Source organism: Emys orbicularis, chromosome 9, assembly GCF_028017835.1.
Source record: "Emys orbicularis isolate rEmyOrb1 chromosome 9, rEmyOrb1.hap1, whole genome shotgun sequence".
In the NCBI taxonomy this organism is placed as follows: Eukaryota; Metazoa; Chordata; order Testudines; family Emydidae; genus Emys; species Emys orbicularis.
Window position 1 is genome coordinate 79,609,956 of NC_088691.1, and position 24,272 is coordinate 79,634,227.

At 39.0% G+C, this 24,272-nt stretch overlaps 2 protein-coding genes across 2 annotated transcripts in view; one reads left to right on the plus strand and one right to left on the minus strand.

Annotated features, from left to right (window-relative positions):
• Window positions 1–24,272, plus strand: part of MED12L (mediator complex subunit 12L) — a 306,083-nt gene that overhangs the window by 159,093 nt on the left and 122,718 nt on the right. The gene's annotated exons all lie outside the window — the stretch shown is intronic.
• GPR87 (G protein-coupled receptor 87) lies at window positions 2,711–7,451 on the minus strand. The gene is made up of 2 exons (XM_065411075.1): window positions 7,418–7,451; window positions 2,711–3,747 (listed from the first exon to the last, which is right to left on the minus strand). Exons 1-2 carry the CDS (start codon window positions 7,449–7,451, stop codon window positions 2,711–2,713), a joined length of 1,071 nt encoding a protein of 356 aa, XP_065267147.1.

Consider the following 24,272-nt stretch of genomic DNA (forward strand, 5'->3'; position numbering starts at 1 on the left):
GCTTTGAAAATGTACCCTTAAGAAGAGCATTGTTACTTTAGAGTGTGGACCATCTGAATTAAATGATGGACTGACCAGTTCACAAACATAAGGCTTGTTAGTGTTCATTCAAGGTAAAAAGTGCTGGCTCACAAACTTTGTGTGGGGTTCAACTTAAAAGGATTCCCCACATATTTTTCATTCATCTGGAATAATTCATTAGTTAGCACCCTTCATTTTGGCACATTCTGATACACTAATTGATGCTATGTGCAGCTTCCCTCCCCCTATCCCCCTCCAATTATCTCAGCTCTTTCTTTACACATCCACTGTTATACTATTCTGGATCACATGTATTTCACAGTTTGGAGTAATAGCCCCTGTGAAGGGACAATATGTGTATCCCATGGCACAGAGGGCATTATGGGAGCTCTTCTCCAAAAGGTGAATTTCACCTGCTTGCATGCACGATATTATATTTTGCCTTTGCCAAAAAAATCTAGAGCTTGAAATGCATGTGTGAGTGAGCATATATCTAGACACTTGTATGCCGAAATAGACCCTGTATTCATTTTACAAGACAAAAGTATTGTAAAGAAGAGAGTGCCATCTTTTTCTGTGAATGATTTGAAAATGTAGGGTATAATCATACGTTTGTTGAGATTCCGTAGCTCTCATTGTCATCACTGGGAGTTAAGTTGTTCAGCACCTCACAGGAGCAGTTTCTTAAATTTTTGTTCATGTTGTACTATGCACACATAAGGTAACGGTGTGAAACCTATGCAACTTTTTTGTTTAGTGTTCAAATATTCATACATCAATTTTCAGTAGAAGCGATTGTTTCAGATGAATCTTTTCTGTTGCCAACCATGACTTCTTCATTGTGTTTTTCTCAGTAAAGTCTGGGGGATGGGTGTGGGGACAACTGGGGAAATGAAATTTTTTTTTGTATTTTTCTTTTTTTTTTTAAAGTCTATTACTATAATCTTTCCTTGTTTAAAAAAAACCACAGACACAAAATTAAGTTAGGTCATCAGTCTGAAATCCATAAATCAAGATGAAATGAAAAGCTGGATTTGTTTGATTCAGATGGTAGGTTTGAGTCTAGATAATACTGTGGTTGGCACTTGATAAATCTTGGAGAGCTAGATATATTGAAAACAGAAAAAGGTGTCTCCTCTAGATGGCGCTGTGTAACTTGTGTACTTGTATACTAAGGCCAGGTCTACACTACCACGGTAGTTCGATGGCTGGCAATCGAACTTCCGGGTTCGATTTATCGCATCTGGTCTGGACGCGATAAATCGATCCCGGAAGTGCTCGCCGTCGACTGCGGTACTCCAGCTCGGCGAGAGGAGTACCGCAGAGTCGACGGGGAGCCTGCCTGCCGCGTGTGGACCGCGTCTGAACCGCGGTAAGTTCGAACTAAGGTATGTCGACTTCAGCTACGTTATTCACGTAGCTGAAGTTGCGTACCTTAGTTCGAATTTGGGGGTTAGTGTAGACCAGGCCTAAGAGGAATCCGTTGCTAAGCCTCTCATCCATTAAAAATTTAATCCTACACCTCTTGCACACATAACTGACTTTCTTAGCACTGAGCTGAAGTTATTAGTCTTCTTTCATGTGTCATATAATATAGCAGTATGTCTAGCACAGAGGGAAGTATAATATTTTTAGTTTTATTTCATTGTATGATTTGATCTGAGGCATTTAAAAAATTAAAAAAAAAAAAAAAAAAAAAGCTGGAGGCAGGAATTACACCTAGGGTATCGTACACCAGCACAGGAATTAGATAAAACCATCCCCTCCCTATAACTATTTGCCTGCTAGCTGGCTAAAAAGAATTTGACTCCTCAGCTGTACTTCGGGGGCAAAATGCTGTACTTTATTGTTTGGTGAAAATACAACATATGGAGCCTCTTGTCTGTCACCCCAGAATCCAGGCCTGATACTTTCCTATCATCTTCTTAAGATCTCAGGTAGTAATGTACTTGCTGGTGCTCTATCCCCCAGATGTTGCCAGGGCATACTCCTAGTCCAGCCATCATACATATGTGTAGGCAGCCAGGATTGTGCACGTTCTGCTCGGTTTCTGAGCTGCAATAAGTAACATATTGCCTCTAATCCCACTGACCCATCTGGCTTAGTACTAACAGTGTGAGCTGGGAATTCTCTGCTGCCCCCCTTCTTGCACCTCCCTTTAACTGGGTTAGGGTAAGATGTTGCCTTTAGTGTCTTGCTCGTTTCTACAGAGAAGAAGTGCCGAGTATAGGCAGGGATTCAATGAGAATAAAGGTTGATATTAAACATTTTCCTTCCAGTTTTTAAGTGGGATAGTCAATGGAGCTAATTAAACAAACTTCAAGCCAGAAGGAATAATAATACCTATGGGTTAGTGAGATTGCTCTTAGTCAGTAATTTAAGGTACATAAATGCTGTTGCTTAAGTTGCTGCTGCTTTCTGGTGGCCTAAAAAACTTCTCCCTGGTGAATATTAGAGTCTGTTATCCTGGTCGTTCAGTGTAATTTTTTTTTTAAATTAAGGATAGCTATTAGCAAGTTGAAGTGAATAAGAAGTAAACTGCTGGTCATTACTAAATTAATATGCATATTCAGATTTTGTTTGGCGATATATATGTCAAGCACACAGATAATCAAAAGAGTTATTTTATTATTTACATGCTTTACAAATATATTCTTGCAAATGAACAAAAGTCTCTGTGAGGATAACCTCACACATCCGTGTATTCATGATATATGCGCACTTCTGATCTTCTGACGCTTTGAAGTGACCTGATACTTTCACTCCTGGTTCGCATATTTGATTTCTTGAACAGCCTTCGTGAAAATGATCTACACATGAAAAAGTAAATTATTGGATCTAGACATACATTACATGCAGACAGGAAAAGTGTCATTTCCTTGCAGTAGTACAGAATTTTATGTGTTGAATCATCTAAAAGTTTATCTATGTGGCTAAAAGTAAAGGGTATTCTACACAAATGATATGGGAGAAAGCATGTGAAAAATACAGCCACAACAACCCTTATGCTTTGGTTGTGTTTTCGTTTTCTGCTTGATGAGCTAATAAATTGCTTGCTTGACTTGTATATGTACCTGGATATAGCAATATAACATCCTATTAGTACTATAAGTACTATTACAAACATACAGGTATTGATATAAATGACTGCTTCGTGCCATTTTACTCCCAAGGGAGTTTTAAGTTTTATGCAATCATCTATATTTTTCTTTGTTGGATATTCATTAGTAAGAATCAAATTTGGTAACGCTAGAAAAGCCATAACAACCCAAACACATGCAGACAAAATCTTGGTGAAAGTAATACTGTACATTCTGGAATCTCCAAATGGCTTTACCACTTTCAGATACCGGTCAATGCTAATGAGTCCAAGAAACACAATCGTAGTATACATGTTTGCATAAAACAAAACTGTGGAATATCGGCATAGAAAAAAGTTAAAGTGCAATGGTCCGAGTCTCGAGTCCTGAATTATTTTAAATGGAAATGTCAGTGTCATTAGGAGGTCTGCAACCACAATGTTTTTGAGGTAAAAGATAAAACTTGTTTTGTTTCTGATGTGGAAGAAAATCCATACTGCTAGACCATTCAGTAAGATGCTTGCCAGGAATATGATGAGGTAAAGCACTGGCAAAACAATGGTTGTAAATTCATTTTGTGTGGAGTTCCCAAGTAGACCTGTTGTGGAATTAGTTGGAATAATGTCTTCTTGGCCCAGATGATAATCTATAGGAATGATGGAAAGAAATAATGTAAGTACGTTTTGACAGTTGTATAAATGATTTTAGCAGCTGTTCTCCAAGGCTTGTGGTGGTGTTGTCTTTGGCTGAGCCCAAATGATTCTCAGATGAACCAGTTTAGAAAACGTGAACTTCTTTAATACGATATCCTTTAATATTATACATTTTAAAATAAAAGCATATAGCACTTGTTGGCCACAATAAATCAGAATACTGTAGGCATTGGTTGTTCCAGGCAGTTGGAACATAAGGACAGTTCTGCAATTTAATTGATAGAAAAAACCTATGAATATGGCTAAAACTGATAATGCATTTTGACTTTCTCCTTTAATTAGTTACCGTAATACTTGTCTTTTTCTATCGAATACTTCAGTCTTTAAAGCATGTTACAAAAATCCCTACATCTCTGTTACCGCATTATTGGGTAGGGATCCCATACATCCCCAATATTAACCCTACATTTACAGGTTAAGAAACTGCGGCAGAAAGGTTAAGGGAGCTTCTCAGAAGAAGGAGGGCTGCTGAGCTTGGCACAGTATGCTTCACTGTCTTGTGAGGTTGGGGGCAGGTGGAGCTCTGAAAGATCAGCTTCTAGCCAGACTATCAATTTTTTCAAAAAAATGGCTGTTACACTGCTGCTTTTTCAAGCATGGTGCTACAGCCCCGGCCATATGGAGGTGTGATATGTATTTCTTTGCCCTGAGCAGTTGAGGCTGGCACACCTGCCACACACAAGCATGGGTTGTACGGTCACAATGGCATTGGAACAATTTTTATAGTGGAGTGCTGAAAGCCATTGAACAAAATGGTGTATGATGGAAACCACTTCAAACCAGGGGGTGCTGCTGCACCCTCCAGCACCCCTAGTTCCAGCACCCTTGTACTGTCAATGATTTTTCTCCTCTGCACCCTGCAAGGGCTTGTAGGATCGAGTCCTAAGAGATTTGTCTAGGCCATGGAGGATAGCGGTGTGAGGTGCTGAAATTGGAGTTGAGGGGTCTCTCCTCCCTGTCAAGTGCTCCCATTTTGCTTCTCACTGGTGTACTACTTTTATTTACTTTTAATAGCAGGCCAAATGAAATATACTGAAAACATCATGGTTTGAATTAATCTATTTTGTATAAACTGAATGCAGGGAGGACTTTCTAAATATAACTTTCCTGATACTTCAAGCTTTCATCTCTTGCAGCTGAGCTACTACAGCAAATATTTTTCTGATAGCTTAGAAAAACTTCCTTCATTGCCCTATTACCAAAAATCTCAGGAGAGTTCTCATATAAGAAATATAGTAATTGAACTTCTGTTATTCTTTGGATAATTTCTGAAGAAAATGTGCATTTGCAATCACTTTGTTAAATTCTGCTGTAAAGTAAAAAAGAAGTGGGATGCACACATGCGTTTGAAACATTTTTTTTTTTAATAACTTTTTGCATTGGTGTTTTTGTCTAAGAAATCTACAGTGGTAGTTATTAAAGCACAATGTACCGTTACACTTAAAAATACATTCCCAGTTCAAAATTCCTGCTAAGGTGAGTTTATTTGTCTCTTCAATTAATTTTTTGTGGGGTAAATGAGTGCACTGAGGCCTGAAATGGGGAATAAACTGTGTGCTATCTTTCAGGTTGAAAATATCTTTCTGTCCTCAGAGTAGACATGTTTGGTGTAGGATCCATTGGAAGAGAGATGATGGTCTCTGCCTGAACAGTGCTAGGATTTAAGCCTGAATGGAATAATACACTGAAATTGCATGATCCTAATGGATACTTCAGTTGCATAGGAGAGCCAGTCTCTTCCGTGCTGCACCCTGGTCTTGCAGGGCTCAGCTAGGACAGTGTGAGAATGGGTGATTTCTGTTGGCACAAGATTTACATTAGATGTGCAAGGCCGTAGAATTTGTGGGTGGAATGATGGCTTGGCACCCATATAAAAGGCCTTGTGATCTACTAGGTAAGTAATCAAGGTATTTGGGTGGAATCACCCAGCTAACAGGTTTGTTCTCAGCTGCAAGGACTCTCTTCCTGCAGATATAGATGTGGTATCTTACTGTCATTGTTTAATGACATTGTGACCTATTTTTGCTATTATATTATAATCAAACATTTCTGCATAGCACTTTAAATCTCCAAAATACTGTACTAGCATTTGTTAATCAAAATAGTACTGTCAGACAGATATGGGGCATTATTATTTCCATTTAACTGATGGAAAGAGATTGAGGTACTGAGGGTGCAATTCTTTGTTGTGCTCACTGGTGCAGAGGCCATAAACGCAGTGGAGCCAATCACCGGGAAAATCTTTTGTTGTAAAGGGTAAGGAGTAAGGTCCATAAGTGTAGCACAGTGGGCACACCAGGACCCCCATCCTCAAAAAAGTAAGTCAGACCATCTCCTTGCTCTGGTTGTTCCTGGCTGCTGGAATAGTCCATAGGGCCATAGACAACCAGACACGTGCCAAAGTAGCCCTCTGGAGGTCAAAGCAGCCGCTTGCCAGCCTCTGAATAGAGTGGCTTTATGCCACTTGTGTTGCTTACCTGTATCCGCTCTGAGAAGAACCAGAACTGAGAATTGAGTCAAGAGGGGTTAAGTGCCTGAGGCCATGCACAGATGAAGTGGCAAAGTGCCGTCCCTTCACCTGTCTGTGCCTTTTATTATTTTGACCAGCAACAGGACATTTTAAAGATTTGAAATGCTGCTTTTCAATTAAAAGTTGGAAGGAAAATTAAGTATTTGTAGAGACAACACTGTACATTTATGACCTAAAATACTTTTTTGGTGAGAATAATGAATAGATTGTACAGTATTCTGAGCGAGAACATAAATGAATGGCAGATAGACCATAAGGAAAAGTGGCAAATCTAATAGACTTTTTTGGACCATTTAGCAAACTAATTAAGGTGGACTCTAACTGTACAGAGGAATATTTGTATCAATCTATTACAATTAATAATTATGGACCAGGTCATATTAAGGTACTGATTGACCTTAACTCCCTTTGACTCCAAGGGGAGCTGAGTGCTCAGCATCTCACAGGATTAGGTCCTATGTTTTGCAGTGCTGATATCATGGCTTATGTAGGTGTGTAAAGATTTAGCTGACACAACCTGTGCAAGTGCAGTATAATCAGAGTTTATCTGTTATACTTACCAGTACACTGGGAGTGCACTGTTGATCTTAATTATAGGTAATCTTTTGGCTCTTTGTCATAGCAGAACATTGTCTTTTATTTAAAATGATTTATTCTCCCAGAATCAGGAAGATGAGAATTCTGTTTGGCCCTTATTAAATTGCTAAATATGAAACATAATTTACTTAAATTCACAAAGCACAAAATTATAGTCATTGTGGATTTTAATCGCATAAATATTTGTGATCAAACATCTAACATTAATTTGGTAATTATTAATAATTTATCTTAATGTTTCTTCTAAAAAATAATAGCAAATAATATTGTTTAAAATTGCCTCTACCTTGAACTTCTATGGTGTATTAAATCAGATTGGAAATCCATTGAGGAAATATCTGACAATATTTTGATACCCTTTTTTTAAAGGACTTATTTTTTAAATATATTGCTCTTGATAGTAACTACTTCCAAATAGGGGATACTATAAACTTTTCTCAGTTAATTCCAACTTTTGAGAATTCTTTCGAATTTACCTGGTGTTTTTCCATATGACAAGTTGAACCCCATTATTTTTGTTGCTATTGATTTTCAACTGAAATACTTTTCAGGGGAGGCAGGGTTCATGGTCCTTGGACTCAGCCTGGGCTATACCAGCTTTAACTTCTGAAAAATATAGGAAATAAAAAATAATTAAAAATAAGCAGAAGTTGTTGCACAACAGCAGCATCTTCCAGCATTTCAGAAACAAAACTGATCAGAGAACACAGACAGCTGGTTGTCTGAACACTGTATAGGTATTCTTCGACTTAAGTATTCCCTAATTCTTTACTCCTGTCTTCCCTCACTACACCTAAGCATCTTTTAAAGTATTGAACACCAGCATGGATTGATGTACAGATGAATGCTAATATTCAAACATAACTGCCTCACTTTGCTCAGTCTGTTGTCCTAACTACTGAAATGCCCTTCGTTGCTACTTCAACAATTGTTTCCCTTCCTTATGAGCTGCCCTTGCAATGGACATCTTCTGTCTTGATGAAGAACCTTTATGCCCATCCCTTGTTGGATGAACACATGCTTAAGTCTGTTCTCAATTTTGGAATTCCTGGTGGCCAGTTTGGGCTGTTGCTCTTGTCACTGGATCCTCTGATGGCTTTCTGTCTCGACATATTAAACCTTTATATGCCCTCTATGGATAAACTGCAAGGAATAAAAGAAGGTACCCGAGTAAAATACTGACTATATATCGTGCTATGAAGAAAAATACTTAGAAAAATGTATGTTAAGTGCAATATCTTTTATTTTTCAAACTAAAAAATTTTATACACAGCCACAGTATACATCACGTGGTGTTATATATATTATACATATATAAATATAGTGTCGGTGATATCATTAGCTCTCGACTTAATATATGGAGTGTGGTGTGTGTTTTATCTTTTTGTTGGAAATTTTAATTTTTTTTGCTCACTTCCTTGTGGTTTGTATGGTGTGTTTCTATTGTGTAGCCTGTTGGGAGGTCAGCTTGAAGAGATAGCAAGAAAGTCTGGGGCCTGAAGGGACTCTGAATGCAAGAATGAGACACTACAATGGCAATATTATGATGCTTTGACATTGAACATAATGTGTATCAAAGTTTAATTATCAGAAATTTTCTCCACTGTTGATTTATAAAATAACTTAGCAAATTGCTGATGTGTTTGTTACAGGAAGTAATTGTATAGATTCTCCACTCCTGGCTCTCCAAGCTTTTTTATTTATGATTGTTAGGAAAAAACACAGCAAGACCGACCATTTCTCAGCAGTAAGCAGTGACACCTTTAATGGCTCTGCTTCTCAGAAGTTGAAAGGAACTCCAAAGCACAGAATCAATGAAACCTACCAAAACTTTTGTATGTTGGAGGACAAAACAGTGTTGAACTAAGTTTTGCAAGGTTGTCACCCCTTTATCAGGGACTGGCAATGAATATATTTTATGATGTCACTACACGGTAATAAAGCATGTCACTTTTTTCACTACTGCTACGTTTTAAGTACAAATGAAACTCCAGTCCAAACTTTTAAAACTTCATTTTAATTTTGTTTTTTAGTATCTGGTATTGAGGTCCATTTTGGGACATTAAATGAAAAGAGATGGGGAATGTAGATGACAACTTGATATCTCTTGGGCATAGGAAAAAATATTACTGGCTAATATCACTATCAATTGTAATCATATAAATCTGCAGCTACATCATCCATGGTCCAGCAGACACTGGGATTAAAGTATGGTGAACTGTATTAAGAGATTTTATAAATTCTCAGTGGTATTGTCTAACCACCTTTCTTCTGAGCTCTTGTTAATCCATGTAAGCCCTTTTTCATGGTCCCCCAAAGGCACTTTTTCTGTGCTATTGTTATCAGGTCCTAGCAAAGTAGTCTCTCAAGGGTCAAACTCGCTGGATGTCAGGTCTATGACGATACAACTATGGTGTGGCAGGCACTCTGGATACAATTTTGGTTTGAAAGGAATCTCTCAGTTAAAAATAAATGTATGCCTCTTCCCTTGTCTGATGGACACTTCTCTGAGCAGGATTCCTTGACTAATTCCTTAAGGAACTAGGAGCAAGTAATAACTCTAAATGCTCATCACATAGGAAGGTTCTGCCTAGTGGCTTTAATTCAACATAACAAATGGATATTTATCCTTTTATAAAACATAGGGAATAGGGGATTACCATGTTCACAGGGCAAGGGGATCATCTTTAAGATGCAAGGACCACAGTCTCATGCTTACAGGAAATCTTAAATAACTTCTTTCATAATAATAACAGGAGTACTTGTGGCACCTTAGAGACTAACAAATTTGTTAGTCTCTAAGGTGCCACAAGTACTCCTGTTATTTTTGCGGATACAGACTAACACGGCTGCTACTCTGAATTCTTTCATAATGGATTCTAACTGGACAACCATTATTCCTATCATTCCAGGGAATTATTTACAATCCATAGGTCTCTGACATGCTTACCTGCATCTACTGATGAGACTCTAGCACCAACAATTCCTCCTGTGCTCCCTCTGCAACCTACATCTCTAATGTCACACACTCTCCTTTGGCCTCTCATTGACTTCCTGAGTTCATAGCAGTTGTAGCAAGTCACCTCTGGAAACAGGGTCACAGTCATGGCCTATCCCCACAAGTGGCTAGTATGGGGTAATTCTTTTCAGGTGACAAAAATGACAGCATCCCAGCTCTTACATCTGTTCAGACTTTGGGTTTTATAAGTGAATCCTAAAGAGAGTTTGATGATTCTTGCCCAAACATCAATCACATGAGGGATTCTCTGTAATACAGTCCTCAAGGAGAGCTTTTCCAGCTGCATAGAGCATGGCGAAAGTGAAGTCAGCCAGGGAATTCCAAGTCCTGTAGCACCGTTTGTCAGAGAATGTAGCTGCTCAAGCCCTACTGTGTCCTCTCTTGAAATAATACCTTGGACTTTCTTCTCGCTCTGGACCCTATAGTTGCTCCGCCTACAAGTCAGCCAGGAACAAACCTTAGAGGATCAATAAATATCCCTTTCCTGTTTAAAACTTTCTTATTCCTTTTGTCTAAATGTCTTTGATTTTAAAACAGTTATAGGAAGTACCAAAATATAGACAGGAAGCAGCAGCAACAACAACAAAATAAACAACAACAACAAACACTTCACAGAAGTGAAAGTCTTGACTGTTTCAACACCTCTCTGATAAAACGTTGTCTCCTGGGAACTCTAGGGCTTGAATCTCTTAAAGGGAACTCCTCTATCTGATGAGCTTCACTACGATTATTTCTATTGTGATGGCTCCTAGAGGCTCAAATCAAGATCCCATTGAGCTAGGAGCTGTACAGATGCATAACAAAAAGACAAACACCTTATCAATTTAATGGAGTTTTTGGATAATGATTATCAGTCTAGTTAGGGAAGCACATGTTTTGAAGTAGTACAGTTGTGCGGAAATTATTCTGTTTAGATTTAAGGCTCCATATAGATGTTCTGAAGAAAAGGCATCTTTGCCTTCAGTGGAATTCTGTCAAGTCAACAAGTGTTAGTCAGGAGAGACAACTTATGTGTAATGAGGTATCTCAGTAGGAGGGTGGGGTTGATGAATAAGAACTGTAAGCTTATCTTTGAGAACTAGGGGCCACCAAATTAAATTAATAGGCAGCAGGTTTAAAACAAACAAAAGGAAGTATTTCATCACACACCGTCAACCTGTAGAACTCTTTGCCAGAGGATGTTGCTAAGGCGAAGACTATAACAGGATTCAAAAAAGAACTAGATAAATTCATGGAGGATAGGTTCATCCATGGCTATTAGCCAGGATGGGCAGGGATGGTGTCCTGAGCCTCTGTTTGCCAAAAGCTGGGAATGGATGACAGGGGATGGATCACTTGGTGATTACCTGTTCTGTTCATTCCCTCTGGGGTATTTGGCATTGGCCACTGTCAGAAGACAGGATTCTGGGCTAGATGAACCTTTGGTCTGACCCAGTATGGCCATTATGTTCTTACCCTAGTATACTTCTGGACTTCTTTGCTTTAAAGCAGCTCATATTACAGGAAATGTCATCCCGCTCATGGTGTGAGAAGAAATATTATATTCCCAGGAGAATTCACACTCTTCCACATATTGTTTCACCCTTAGCTTTGGAAATGAAGAGTCTCCTCCTTCCTCTCCTCTCTCTAAAAAAGGGGGCAGATGTTGATGGAATACTGAAGGGTCCCATTTAGTTGGTGACTTACTTTGTCCAGTCTTGAAACAGATCCTTTTTCTTCCTTATAAATAGCATTTCTGTGATGGACAAGGTTGATCTCCACCTTCTTACACTTGTTTATTGCCAGTTATCTAAGCTTGAGTGACAGTCTTTTTTTTTTTTTTTTTCTCTAGCCCAATTTCATTCCATGCAAGTGTGTCATACCTCCCATCTTATACATATCTGTACGTCTGTAGTAAAAATCCTGCTATTCCATGGGTCCTTCGTACCTATTCAGCTGTCACTCTAAGGGTTCAGTAGAACCTGCACCTTTATTCAGTTGGACCTTAAATCAAACTTTTTAGCATTTTTGTGGTTTGTCTCTAGTTGGTTGGGGGGGTGTATGTGTTTAGTGTCAGTAAAAATAAAAGGTTGGCAGTTGCAATAAATGTAGGTTAAGTACATATTGTTGCATAGATGGTGCAATCTTTTACTACCAATGTTGATAGACTAGTTTATGTGCATGATTGATATAACCTCATACGAGAATTTAAATCATAGGCTACAAGAGATTACATAGGGAGATATGGGATGAGTCAATAGTGTTTCTAATTACTACAGCTTTGAGTTCCCTGACCTGTTTCGGAAATGTAGCGCAGGGAAGAGAGTTTTAGAAAATATGTGGAGGGGAAATCTGCATCTGTAAATCTCATTGCTTTTTTCCTGATCTTTAATTCACTACGTTTCTATTTTATCTTACAAGTTTTGTTTTCCCTGGACTAGATTGCATATGTTAGGTCATAAGTCTAATATCTGTTTAAATTTTTTTGAAATGTGAAACTTGTGTACTACAGTATAACTTTGTTGATATATTGCATTTGCCAATTATTCCAGTCATCACCATTCACATTGGTTTATAGGTGAACTAAGTGTTTAAACAGTGGAAAAAAGAGATTGAATATTAAATGTATCATTGGCTCGCTGTATGTATGTTCATTTTGTTACCTAACAGAACCAATTCTTTACAAGCTTTTTAATGGAAAATATTAATACACAAGATTTTTTAAAATAAAACAGGTTAGGTTGCAATGTAATACAGTATATTTGTGCACATTACTTTTACAAGCACCCTTGTCCCACTCCACCACTGGAGCAAGCCCCAATGCTTCCTTTGTTTCCTTCTTCCCCTCCCATCTCTGTGCCTTTCTCTATGCTGCCCCCTGTGCTTGGAATGTCCTGCCCAATCCATGAACCAGGCCACTCTACCTTCCCCTCTGCTGCTCAGGTCCTTCATAATGCACTTGTTCCATGTTGTCTATAAGAAATCTTAATTTGTCATTTAAGGGGAAAAACAAACAATCTTTCATGGGACTCTTGGGATGTTCATGCAACATAACTGAGTAACCATATGATCTTATTTTTGTAATCCTCTAGGGGCCCCTAACTTCTACTGTTTGTTACTTTTCCTAGCTGTGTAATGTCCAGAATGGATCATCAGAGACCATGCATTTGTATTTTTACTGTTAAGAGATTAGCACACTTTTGAGAGCTGTAGAAATTACACTAAAAAATTCAATTACTCCATTCAAATACAAGTTAATTATAGCATACACATTGTATGACATGTTACCAGGTAATGTTTGTAGCTATCATTTGTTAAAGTTGAAAGTAAATTGAAAAGTTGAATGCCTAAGTTTCAGGGCAAATGTTTGCACCTGGGAAACTAAGATACTCGGGGGAAGGATTTGTGGAGGGTTTTGTTTATAAAAGTGAATTTTGTGATTGAGAGAGATGCTAGATGGACAGTCCCAAAGAGGAAAGTCTTTTTATCTAGGGTCTGGTCTACACTAGGGGGGGGTGTCGATGTAAGATACGCAACTTCAGCTACGGGAATACTGTAGCTGAAGTCGACCTATCTTATTCCGACTTGCCTCCCGTCCTCACGGTGCGGGATCGACGGCCGTGGCTCCCCTGTCGACTCCGCTACCGCCGCTCGCTCCGGTGGAGTTCCGGAGTCAATGGGGAGCGCGTTCGGGGATCAATATATCGCATCTTAATGAGACACGATATATCGATCCCCGATAAATCAATTGCTACCCGCCGATACGGCGGGTAGTCTGGACGTACCCTAGGAAACAATGCAGCCTGGACAAGCTACAGTGTGAGCTTCTCCTGGTACCACAGCTATGTGCCTCAACTCAGACCTGGAGGGACCACCTTTCAGAGATCAGAGAACAGTTCAATGTACCTGTCTGTATAATACTTGGTGCTTCTGCTTAGACTTCCATAGGAGGTGTCCGTTATCTCTGCCCTGAGCCATCAAATCATCACTCAATATTTCCTAGTGTTATTAGAAACTCAGAGCCAGTGAAAAGAGGTGGCTGTTGAGATGGGATTGAAGAGAGTCAAGAAAGCTGTTCTGTGATGAGGCCAATTTGTGAGGAAGTTCTACTGCTCTCTGGGAGAGTGATAAAGTGTGGTGTTGGAGGAACTTAAGAGGAGATGAGGTGAAAGTTGAGGGGAAATCCAAGGAGGAACTAGGATACCAAACAGGGTATTTTGTACTGAACACGGAAATGCACAAGAAGTTTGCTGCAGATAGGAAAATGGTTCCCATTTCTAGCTATAACTAAGGAAACTGCCATTACGTTCTAATGAAACTGCAGTTCAGAGAGATAATAAAGGAAAAAAATACACCCTGGGTCAGATTCTCTTCCCCTTTTGTGCTACAGATTGGCTGGAAATTTGCAGCATCCTGCCAGCTAAGAATCCTCCCTGGTATGCTAGTATTCTCACCTGGCATAGAGTCAATGTAGCCAGCCTTTATACATCTCTTTCCCTGCCTGTTGTAGGGGGCATTCTGTGGGGTATGAAGGGCCTATAGAGACTGGATGCAGTGAAGAGTTTGGGCCTCAGGTGCCTACTTGGCTATTATTAAGCACCTACTATCTAACAGGCCTAAGACAGGGCTACAGTAGGAGTGCTTTCACCATATAGCTATACCAGGGTTCTGTGCTGTAAAGAGGCATTCTGTGGCTTGGGTCCGGGATACCTAGAAGGCTGCCTAAAGCTTTAGAATGAAGATCATGGTCAACAACTATGCTCCTCTGTCACAACAGAACTCAACAATAAGGGAGGCAGCTTTCTCGGGCTCATCCAAGATGCAGGGAGCTTATTCCACAAGAACTAAGGACCATCATAAACCGCACATTCCACTCCAACTGCAAGGTTCATTTCTTTGACCTGCCTTCTCTTACATAAATACATAGCAACATGTATTTTTAACAAAAAATGAACTCTCCCCCCAAAATACCCTACCAAACCAAGGCATTCCACTGTGTGTGTTTCTTCTCTTGGGGAGGGAATGAGAGAACAAATGCGTGAGATGTTCAGCATTGCTTAATGCACTATTGTACGGCACTCAGATACTACAGTGATGAATGCAGTATAAGAACATACATAGACTAGATTAATATCCTGGCAAAGTGCTCCTATTGTGGACATACCTTATACTGGCAAAACTGCACTTTTGCTGCTATGACTTATTCCAGGTCCGCCGAGTGAAATAAGCTATAAGAAGTAAGCACTCTTATACCAATATAATTGCATCAACACTGTGGCTTTTACTGGATTAGCTATGTCAACAATAAATCTCACCAACATAGCTATGCTGGCAAACTGTTCTTGTTAGACCTGCCCTTAGTGTCAAATTGTGCTCTCAGCTATGCTGGTTTAAATTCAGAGTAACTTCGTTGACTCTAGATTTACACTCATAACTGAGTAAAATTTGGCTCTTTCTACATAACGCTGTTCAAGCCCATTGTGGACAAAGGCATGAATAAGACTTACTGCAGAGCACAAAAAAGATAATACTGTATGCAAGTTTAATTTCAGAACTGGCAATAGGTACTGTTATAGACCAGGAAGTTGTAGGAGGCAAAAAAGGGTTTAGAATCAAGACATCTCCATCCCTGAAAGTGACATGAGGATAGAGGCTTTTGGAAGGTATGTTTTTATTACTTAGTAGCTTTTTTATTTTGAGTGTACTGATTTGAAGGAAGCCGTGCTGGAACCAGGTGCAGAGAACGTTTTAGGTAAGTTCTATGTAGAATTGTAAAATAAGTCCATCACCCATTGTTTCTAAGTATAAAAATTTTCATGTTAGCTTCACAAAGCTTGGATAAAATACTGTACCTCAAATTCTCATCTTTACTGTCAATACTGCCAGAACTTGCATAGTATAGTGTTTTGCATAGGCAAACAAAAAAATTGTGCTATTTTATATGAATGATTTTTTTTTTCTTTCAACCTAGTACTGAGTTCAGCATGCCTGGAGGTATATCCAGCAGCATGCACGTACAAAGGTATACATCCTCAGGGTGTATGACTATTTTTCCAGATTAAATTTTATGTTTAGTGGAACCAATTTTTTTTTAATAAAGCTATGTTCATAACACTTCTGCTGTCACTAAGCCATAGGTTCTTTCAAAGCTCAAATTTACTCCTGTGAAATTTCAGTTTTTCCTTTGTGTAATATCAGTGATTTAGTAAGCTTATTTGAACCCCTAGGTGGCTGAAGGCACCACTTCTTGATTTACAGGCCTTTCCGCGGGTCAGTTGGGGAAATAGAGTAATGTTTGCTAGTTACATGTGTTTTTAAATCCTCTTTCCTCAACACCTCTTTCTGCTCTCTTCTCTCATTGTTGACAAATATACTTCAAAATGTTCGAATTCAGATGTTAACTTTGACTTTCCATATTGATTTGTTTGCTGCTGTAGTTTCTTACTGTTGATTTCTGCTAGGGCTCAATTAATGAGTTTTTTTCAGGATATCTTTTTCTTCTCTTTCCTCTTGATCTGATGCTCATTAGAAGTTGACTAAACATTTTCTTTCAGGAGCACATTATATTCTGTGCAGAGGATGTGTGTAGTCCAACAAAGCTGTGTTTTTATAACCATTTGATTGAATACTTTTTGGTGATTTTGTCTTTCTCCTGGAATATGCATAACAGCTTGACAGTGATGTTGATGAAATATTTTCAGTACTTTGGTATGCTGGCGATAACATGTCCATATTTCATGGTCACAGAGTGAAGTGGAAATTGCTACTGCATGTTCAATGTGGGTGTTGGTCTTTTGTGTTGTGCCATACCAGTTCCAGACTCCATGTTGTAATCTGCTCTAAGCAGAGGATATTGTATATAAAAAGGGGGCTCATAGACTCATAGACTTTAAGGTCAGAAGGGACCATTATGGTCATCTAGTCTGACCTCCCGCATGATGCAGGCCACAAAAGCTGACCCACCCACTTTCCCTTAACTCAGCTGTTGAAGTCTCCAGATCGTGATTTAAAGACTTCAAGTCGCAGAGAATCCTCCAGCTTGCGACCCCTGCCCCATGCTGCGGAGGAAGGCGAAAAACCTCCAGGGCCTCTGCCAATCTACCCTGGAGGAAAATTCCTTCCCGACCCCAAATATGGTGATCAGTAGAACCCCGAGCATACAGGCAAGATTCTCCAGCCGGACCCTCATTTTACCAGCGATGGCACGTTATTGCCTAATTGACTAAAATCACGTTATCCCATCAAACCATTAGTACATTAGTACAAGGGCAAAAGTACAAGAGATGCAATGCTAAACACATCTCTCTGAGGCTTTGTTTGCTGTAACAAATGGATTCAAGAGAGCCACCCACAGGCATGGCCTGCTTTTCCATTATGCAATTGACAGATGGTTTTTCCTGTGAAGGACAGAGGAGTGCAGTTGAATGGTGGCAGACTTTGTGATGGCCCGTGCTTCCCCATCTGAATTTGTCAGCCTCTTATTAGGTCATTGGTATGCTTTCATTCCTATGGTGGCCTGAGCACAGAGAAGAAAAGCTGGGTAATACCCTCTCCCCTCTTCCTGTCTTTAGTCACTTCTGCAGGTATATGGAGGCACTACTGCAGCCTCACAAAGTGGCCTTCTTAGAACCCATGTTGAGAATCTCTGTCATAAAGGATGCAACTTTCATACTTTTAATGTACTTGACCTTCTCAACCAAGATGATGTATATCAGAGTCTTTTGTTTTTCTCAGCAAAATCTTGGCCTCTGGCTCCTAGAATTCTCTTTAACCATTCATTTCTAACTGATTAACTTGTCTCCTTGAACCCTCCACCTGCCTTGCTTCCTCTCTCATCCTTTTCTTCTCCCTCATCATTAACCTCTCTTGCTCATTTAGCACCTTCCCCATAGCTTTGATGTGTGTTCAAAGGGGGAAGGAAAAGACTCTTTTTGACAGTGTCTGTCTGTCTTAAGGTTTTATCCTGGGGTCCATCATGTTAGTAACTCATTCAGTTTTCTTGTCTTGGAACCCCTCCTTTCATCCCATTGTACCTGAAGTTTGGGCGACCCCAGCTTTTCTCATGGCTTCAACAACCACCTTTATGCAGATGATTCCCAAAAAAAACTTCACCACCTCTGACCTCTTCCTTTGTTCAGTTTTACACCTGCTTTTCTTTCTGATGGCTTTTGGATGTTCTGCCACCAACTTAATGGCTAAAGTTGAACTCCTTTCACTGCCCCCTTCCTGCCCCAATCCTTTCCTCTCTCCCTTTCTTCTTCATCACTGTTGGCATTTCATTATCCTCCCCATTACCCAGGCATGATCCTCTTTGTTCCTCTCTCTTGTCTTCTCTCCCCATACCAGTCTGTTGCCAAATCATACAAGTTTTAAATCCACCCTTTCCTCTCCATCCCTTCTGCTAAAATTCTTGACCATGGCCTTGGAATTCTCCCTCCTCCTCCTCAGACCTTACTCCCTTTGATCTATCCAAAATATGACTGAAAGAATAAGCTATCACTTTTGGCGCTTGGACCATGTAATTTCCCCCATTTGAATTCCTTTTATTAGCTTCCCCTTGCCCTCTGCATCAAGTACAAATTTCTAGTTCTTCCCAGCAAGGCTCTTTACACCTTTATGTTGCATAAATCTCTGTATGGTCATTTCATTCTCTTCACTTTGACCAAGCCTCTCTCCTAACCACTCCCTTCACATTCTCTTCATACTCTTGCCTTCATGTCTTCTTCCATGCTGCTCCTTAGCCAGGAACAATCTCATGCCAAGCAACCTTGCTCTCATCATGCAGATACTTCTTTAAAAGACATATTATCTGTATTGTATTTAAGTGATCTTCCAAAGTTATTCTAAAATAATAATAATTATGTACAAAATAGCTTAAATCATTATTTAGGTTGGAGAATTGAGCACTCGAAAGTTAGGAAATACTAGATTTATGGTTGCACGGGCAACTGTAATTTTGGCTCCTTGTGCATCCATCCTGTGCACTGAATTTGGCAGGGATCCTGTGGAAAAAATAGTATATGATCATGTAATTAAAGATTGTATTATAATACATATGCCCAACGGGGATGAGTTGGGGTTTCATGGCAACCTTAATACTGACATTTCCTAACTTTCAAGTGCTTGACTTTACAACTTAAATTTACTTTGAAATAGTTTTTTGTATACTGTTTCCTAAGATTTTCTTTAAAAAGGGAAAAGCAAATTCTGGAGATTTGAAATATAAACTATTTCAATAAAATCTGAATGGAATTTCATGGGACAAAGAATATATACTTCTGTAACTCAAAAGGTTTGTCCTTGCTGTATTTCAAAGGCCTGTTGTCAACAATTTGGGGAGCGGGGAGGAGGGGCTAGAGTACCTTAAGAAAAGGTTGCAAGAATATTTTATGATGGAGAGCGCTTGACAACTAAAATATAAGAGTCTCTTCCTTCACTATCAGCACTTGGGCTTCTATTCCATTTAACCCAGTTGTCTTCTGAGGAAACAAGATGTTTGAAGGTGACTGGAGGACTCTAGAGAGGCATTTCACGTCCTTTCTTTGTGGTGGTATGGAAACATCATTAGCAACACCAATATAAAATATTTTACAATATTAAATGAATGTAGCACACTTTATTAGACCATAGATTTGACACCACGGTCTCCATTACTGCTCTCCTGGCTGACTTCACCTACTGTTTATTTTGGTCAGCCAAATAAAATTAAACTTATAAATGACTTAACAGGGACCTCTCTTCACAAAAAGAGATTAAAAGACCTTGGGATGTCCAATGAGAGGAATGAAATTCCTCCATTCCAGTTAATCAGGTAGTTTTACTAAGGCATTTTTTTGGGGAGCTATAGAGTCCACTTGCCCTTCTGTGCAGGTAGTATGACCAGATGCTTATATTCAAGACACCAGATGCTTATATTTAGAACAAAACAAAATCTCAGATTAAACATATCTGATAAACCTGCTCCCCCATTCTGATGCCTTCTGCTGGTCTTTGCTCCCTGTGCAGTTTAAAGGAATGCAGGGCTCAGTGTTGCATCGTCTTCTGAATGACTTTCCAGTTCAGTTGCTCATGTAGTAACAATGCAGCCTAGGCTGTTCCAAAGCCCAAAGTGCCTGAGGACCTCTGGCGCTTGGAACAGCTCAGACTTGATTGCGTGCTAGTGCATGAATGGTTGACTTGTGCAGGTGTTGAACCATCTGGGCCCAGAGTTCCCTCCCCTCCCTACCCTAAAGGAAGGCTCTAGCAGTTAGGGAGTGGGGACTAGGAATGAGACTGCAAAGTTGTAATGTGAAAGGAAACTGGAAGAAGAGGAGGAGGAGGAAGAGAGACAAAAAAGGCCATGGGAGGTGCAGGAAGTGCAACACCTGTGACAATCCATCAATTTGTTTATTTCCACACCTCTACAACAAAAAGTTGCCTTCTGTTTCTAAAACCCATTCACACAGTCCAACCTCTGTCCTTCCTCCCCCCGTCTCATCTCCTCCACTTGCAAATTCCTTTATCCTTTGATCCCCTCTTACTCCTTATAGGAACCAAAAAATGTCCTCAAATCCACGTAGGACAAGCATCCCCTCTCAAACAGATCGGTCTCCTCTTCTCCTAAACCACCCAGGGTAGTATCAGGGTTAGAAATGAGAGGAGTGGTAGGAAATCTAATTTACAAGTTACATTAAAAAAATGAATTAAAGGCTTTTGTGAGGTGACTGATTTCTCACTGAAAGGGTAAAATGATGTCAGGAAACACTTGATTTGAATCCTAATTTCAGAGAGGTACTGGCCTGGGTTTCCATCTGATACAATTTCTTGTGAACAATGACTATATGTCGTTTGATGGCCATTTGTAGTAAGAGTCCAGGTAGACATTGTTTTAAAGCAAGCTGCAAAACCTCTAAATACCACTTGATTTTTAAAAAAAAACAAACAAACCCCTTTTCCTAACAAAAGGAAACTTGTAAAGTAGGAAGACATTATAGACTACTATAGTACATTTGACACAATACACAACACACATTCATTTTTAACAGTATAGAAATTATAGTCTCACTGTTATTTTTGAGTCCTTGGTACCTGAGAATAATCATTCAAGTGTAGAATAATCATTAAGCGACATAGGTGTTTTTGGACATGTCATAGATTGACATGACAAATGTATTTTGCCTCCTGAACTTAGAGACTTATCACAAGTACAGCTCATAAAGTTGCTAAGTTGTTTAATAGCTATGTGGTTCTTCCAAGTGACTCTTAAACCTAACAAGTTTTAACATGATTTCAGAAGATTATGAAGGAAGGGAACCCTTATTCTTTATAGTATAATTAACAGACGGCAAATATATTTTTCCCTTTTTGAAAGAGGCAAAAGGAATTGAACATAAATCTTTTCTAACTAATTTGGAAATGTACGGAGTTTATTTTCAATATCAGCTACTCTGCCTTTAAGAAACAGCACTTCAGTGAGACTTTGAGCTCCTGCCCCTACATAAATATTGTAAGGGAAACAAATACAAAAAAATCAATCTTTTTAACTTTTGGGTATAGAAAATATAATGTGTTTTCATAACATTTTGAATGGATTGAAGATTAGTAAAATGTCATTACTGGGCACAACTTTAATGCTTCACATTAATGTGATGTCTAATTTATGATTCTAAGCACTTTTAACCAGTGACATTTTAACTCCCATTTTCTACTTAAGAATGGTTAAAAACAAGGCAGTATTTATATTTTTAAACATGTAATGAACACCTTATCTGATCCTTTTGACAGCACTAAAAAATCACTTACCTGTCATCATTATTGCGCTCCGTTTGTCTCTTTGCTGTGTCTTCAGAATGCATTAGGCTCCTCAAAAATGCATCTTGAAACTAAAACAGGCATAAAAGTATTTCTTGCAAAAAAGTAGTAATAGAAATCATTTCTGGATGTTAAGCTTTTTTTACTTAAAGTGATTCTGCCACCTTCTGATTGCTTTTTGTGACACCTGATCAGAGAGTCAAAATTCCCCGTCAGGAACAACTGAAGCAACTGGCTTTCTCATTACTTGGAGTGACTCACATGCCAGTGTGTAGGTAAGATCTGCAAACTTCCTGAGTCTGGAGCAATACTAGCTAAAGAAGCAGACAGTGATTCACCTGGAGCAGTGGGCTAGTGTCTTTAAAGCCAGAAGCATTCAAGTTAGGGAGATGTGAAGAGTCTGAAAGCATGTTTTACAGTAACTATGTAATCATGCCTATGCGTTTCAGTTAATACTACTTTGTTAGTAGAGAAAATATGAATTTAATGTCGTGCTTAAAATTTGCTGCTGGACATAGACTGACATATCTTCTGTTGGTCATGACCATAATGTTACCTGTTAATTTCTTTTACTCCGTCTATATTTAGATATCTTTTTAATGTTGTCCTTTGATCAGATCTTCTGTTCTAAATGATGTATTTAATGAAAATGTTATGTACAGATTTTAACTAAGAAAACTAAACTTTCCATTCACTTCATACTAATTACTACAAGAGCATTCTTTTGAGGGTCTGAGTTTTACCTGTGCCTCTTGCATCTCTACAGTTATGGGTTGCAGGTACATAGAAAGGCAGATTTGTATATGTCTTTGTTTAAATAAAGAGTGAGGTTAATGGCTGTTGTTTATTGAGAAGGTTGGGGAAAGGTAACTTTATTTTAAACCAGGAGAAGGTGGTGGTTAATTCCCCATTTCTCCAGCCTCTGTGGGGCTATACCAGGTCTCTGAAAAAAAACTCTAACCTTTATTAGAACTTCCCTGCAATGACCACTAGGCCAAAACTACTGCTGGAGCATATCTGAGCTCCTGTGGGTTCTCCTCTGTCTTGTACATATATATCATCCTTCTCTTCCTCAAAAATCTGTGATAGTGAACTTGTTCCTACCCAACAATGCCAGGAGATAGGAGACAGTCCTCCTCTTCCTCACTTTAATGTCTTAAACAGACCTCCTGCTTGGAAACACGGTGCTAATACCAGATGCGTCTAACCACCTGCTTAACGGGCAGCCCCTATCCCTGTACTGGTGAACTGTTCCATCCTGTTGCCTGTTGCGGGGGGGGGGGGGGGAGGGAAGCCCACACCAGCGTCTGTGAATGCCATCCATCCATGCATTTGTGCTTTCATCCGGTTCTGGTCAGAGGTAGATAACGTCCACCTGCTTCTGCATTTCCCCACAGAAATAACATGTGCTTCCTGATTTCAGGAATTTCCTGGTGTTATCTATTGCTGAAGGGAATAGAAGACATACAAAGTGAGCCAGTGGAAACATACGTTACTCTTCTGTATATTATCTTTTGTTCTTGTATCAGAAATTGCAAGCTGGTGCCGGTAACCAGGTTAATCATTCCAGCTGGCTAGTTACACTTTGATCACCAATGCTTCAGCTACTGTAATCAACTGCAGTTGCACTAGTTTTGTTTCGAAGTGTTATCAAGTACTAAGATAATTCCCGGTAGGTTTTGTAGTGCTTTCCCCAAGTCCATGCAGCGTAGAAGGTCCCAGTTGGCATTGTTGTAGACACTCACTAGTCTGCAAGCCTTACTAATGGGTTATCCTCATTAGTACTGATTTGGGAAGTTTTTCTATAATCCACTCAGGCCCATATCAATTCTTCCTTTGGGGCACAACGTGCCTATAAAATGTGGGACGGACAGACGCGCATGCACATATGCATACATACACACACAATTAAATGAAAACTTAAGCTACATTTCTTTGACATTGTTTTAATACTTGTTAGAAAGGTCCAAGGATTTAGTTATTGGTACCCCAAAATACAATCGATGGATTTTTTTAATAGTGATAAATTACAACAGTGGTGGTCATGGTATAAATAAGTACATAGACTAAAAGGGATAAGAGTATGAAAAGGTTAAAAATAAGATCCTACATGTTTTTTTTTAATCCAAATGTGTGTGCCAGTTCTCAAGCTGAAGCTTGTCAAGGCTAGTCAATGTCTAAAGGGAATACCATGGGGTTAGTCATGAAAGTGGTGTGAAAGAAATGTAAAATTTTGATGAAAAGAGCAGCTGAAAACCAACCCTATAACTTTATTATTATTCAGATTATTTAAAGGTTGAATGTGCTTGTGTGTATATATTATTCTAGTGATTATAGAGTAATTCTCATATTTCATAAGTCTTGAACAACTTTATTAGAACAATTATTAGGTTGTTGCTTCATTCTAAATCTTTTTATTGTCATGTTTGAAAATCCAAATGTTAGGTTTATTTTTAATACACATTTACCACCTGGATAAGACGTGTGATATATTTATGGTGTTTTTAACAGAAAAATGGTGGAATGAACCAAGCTTGCAGTAT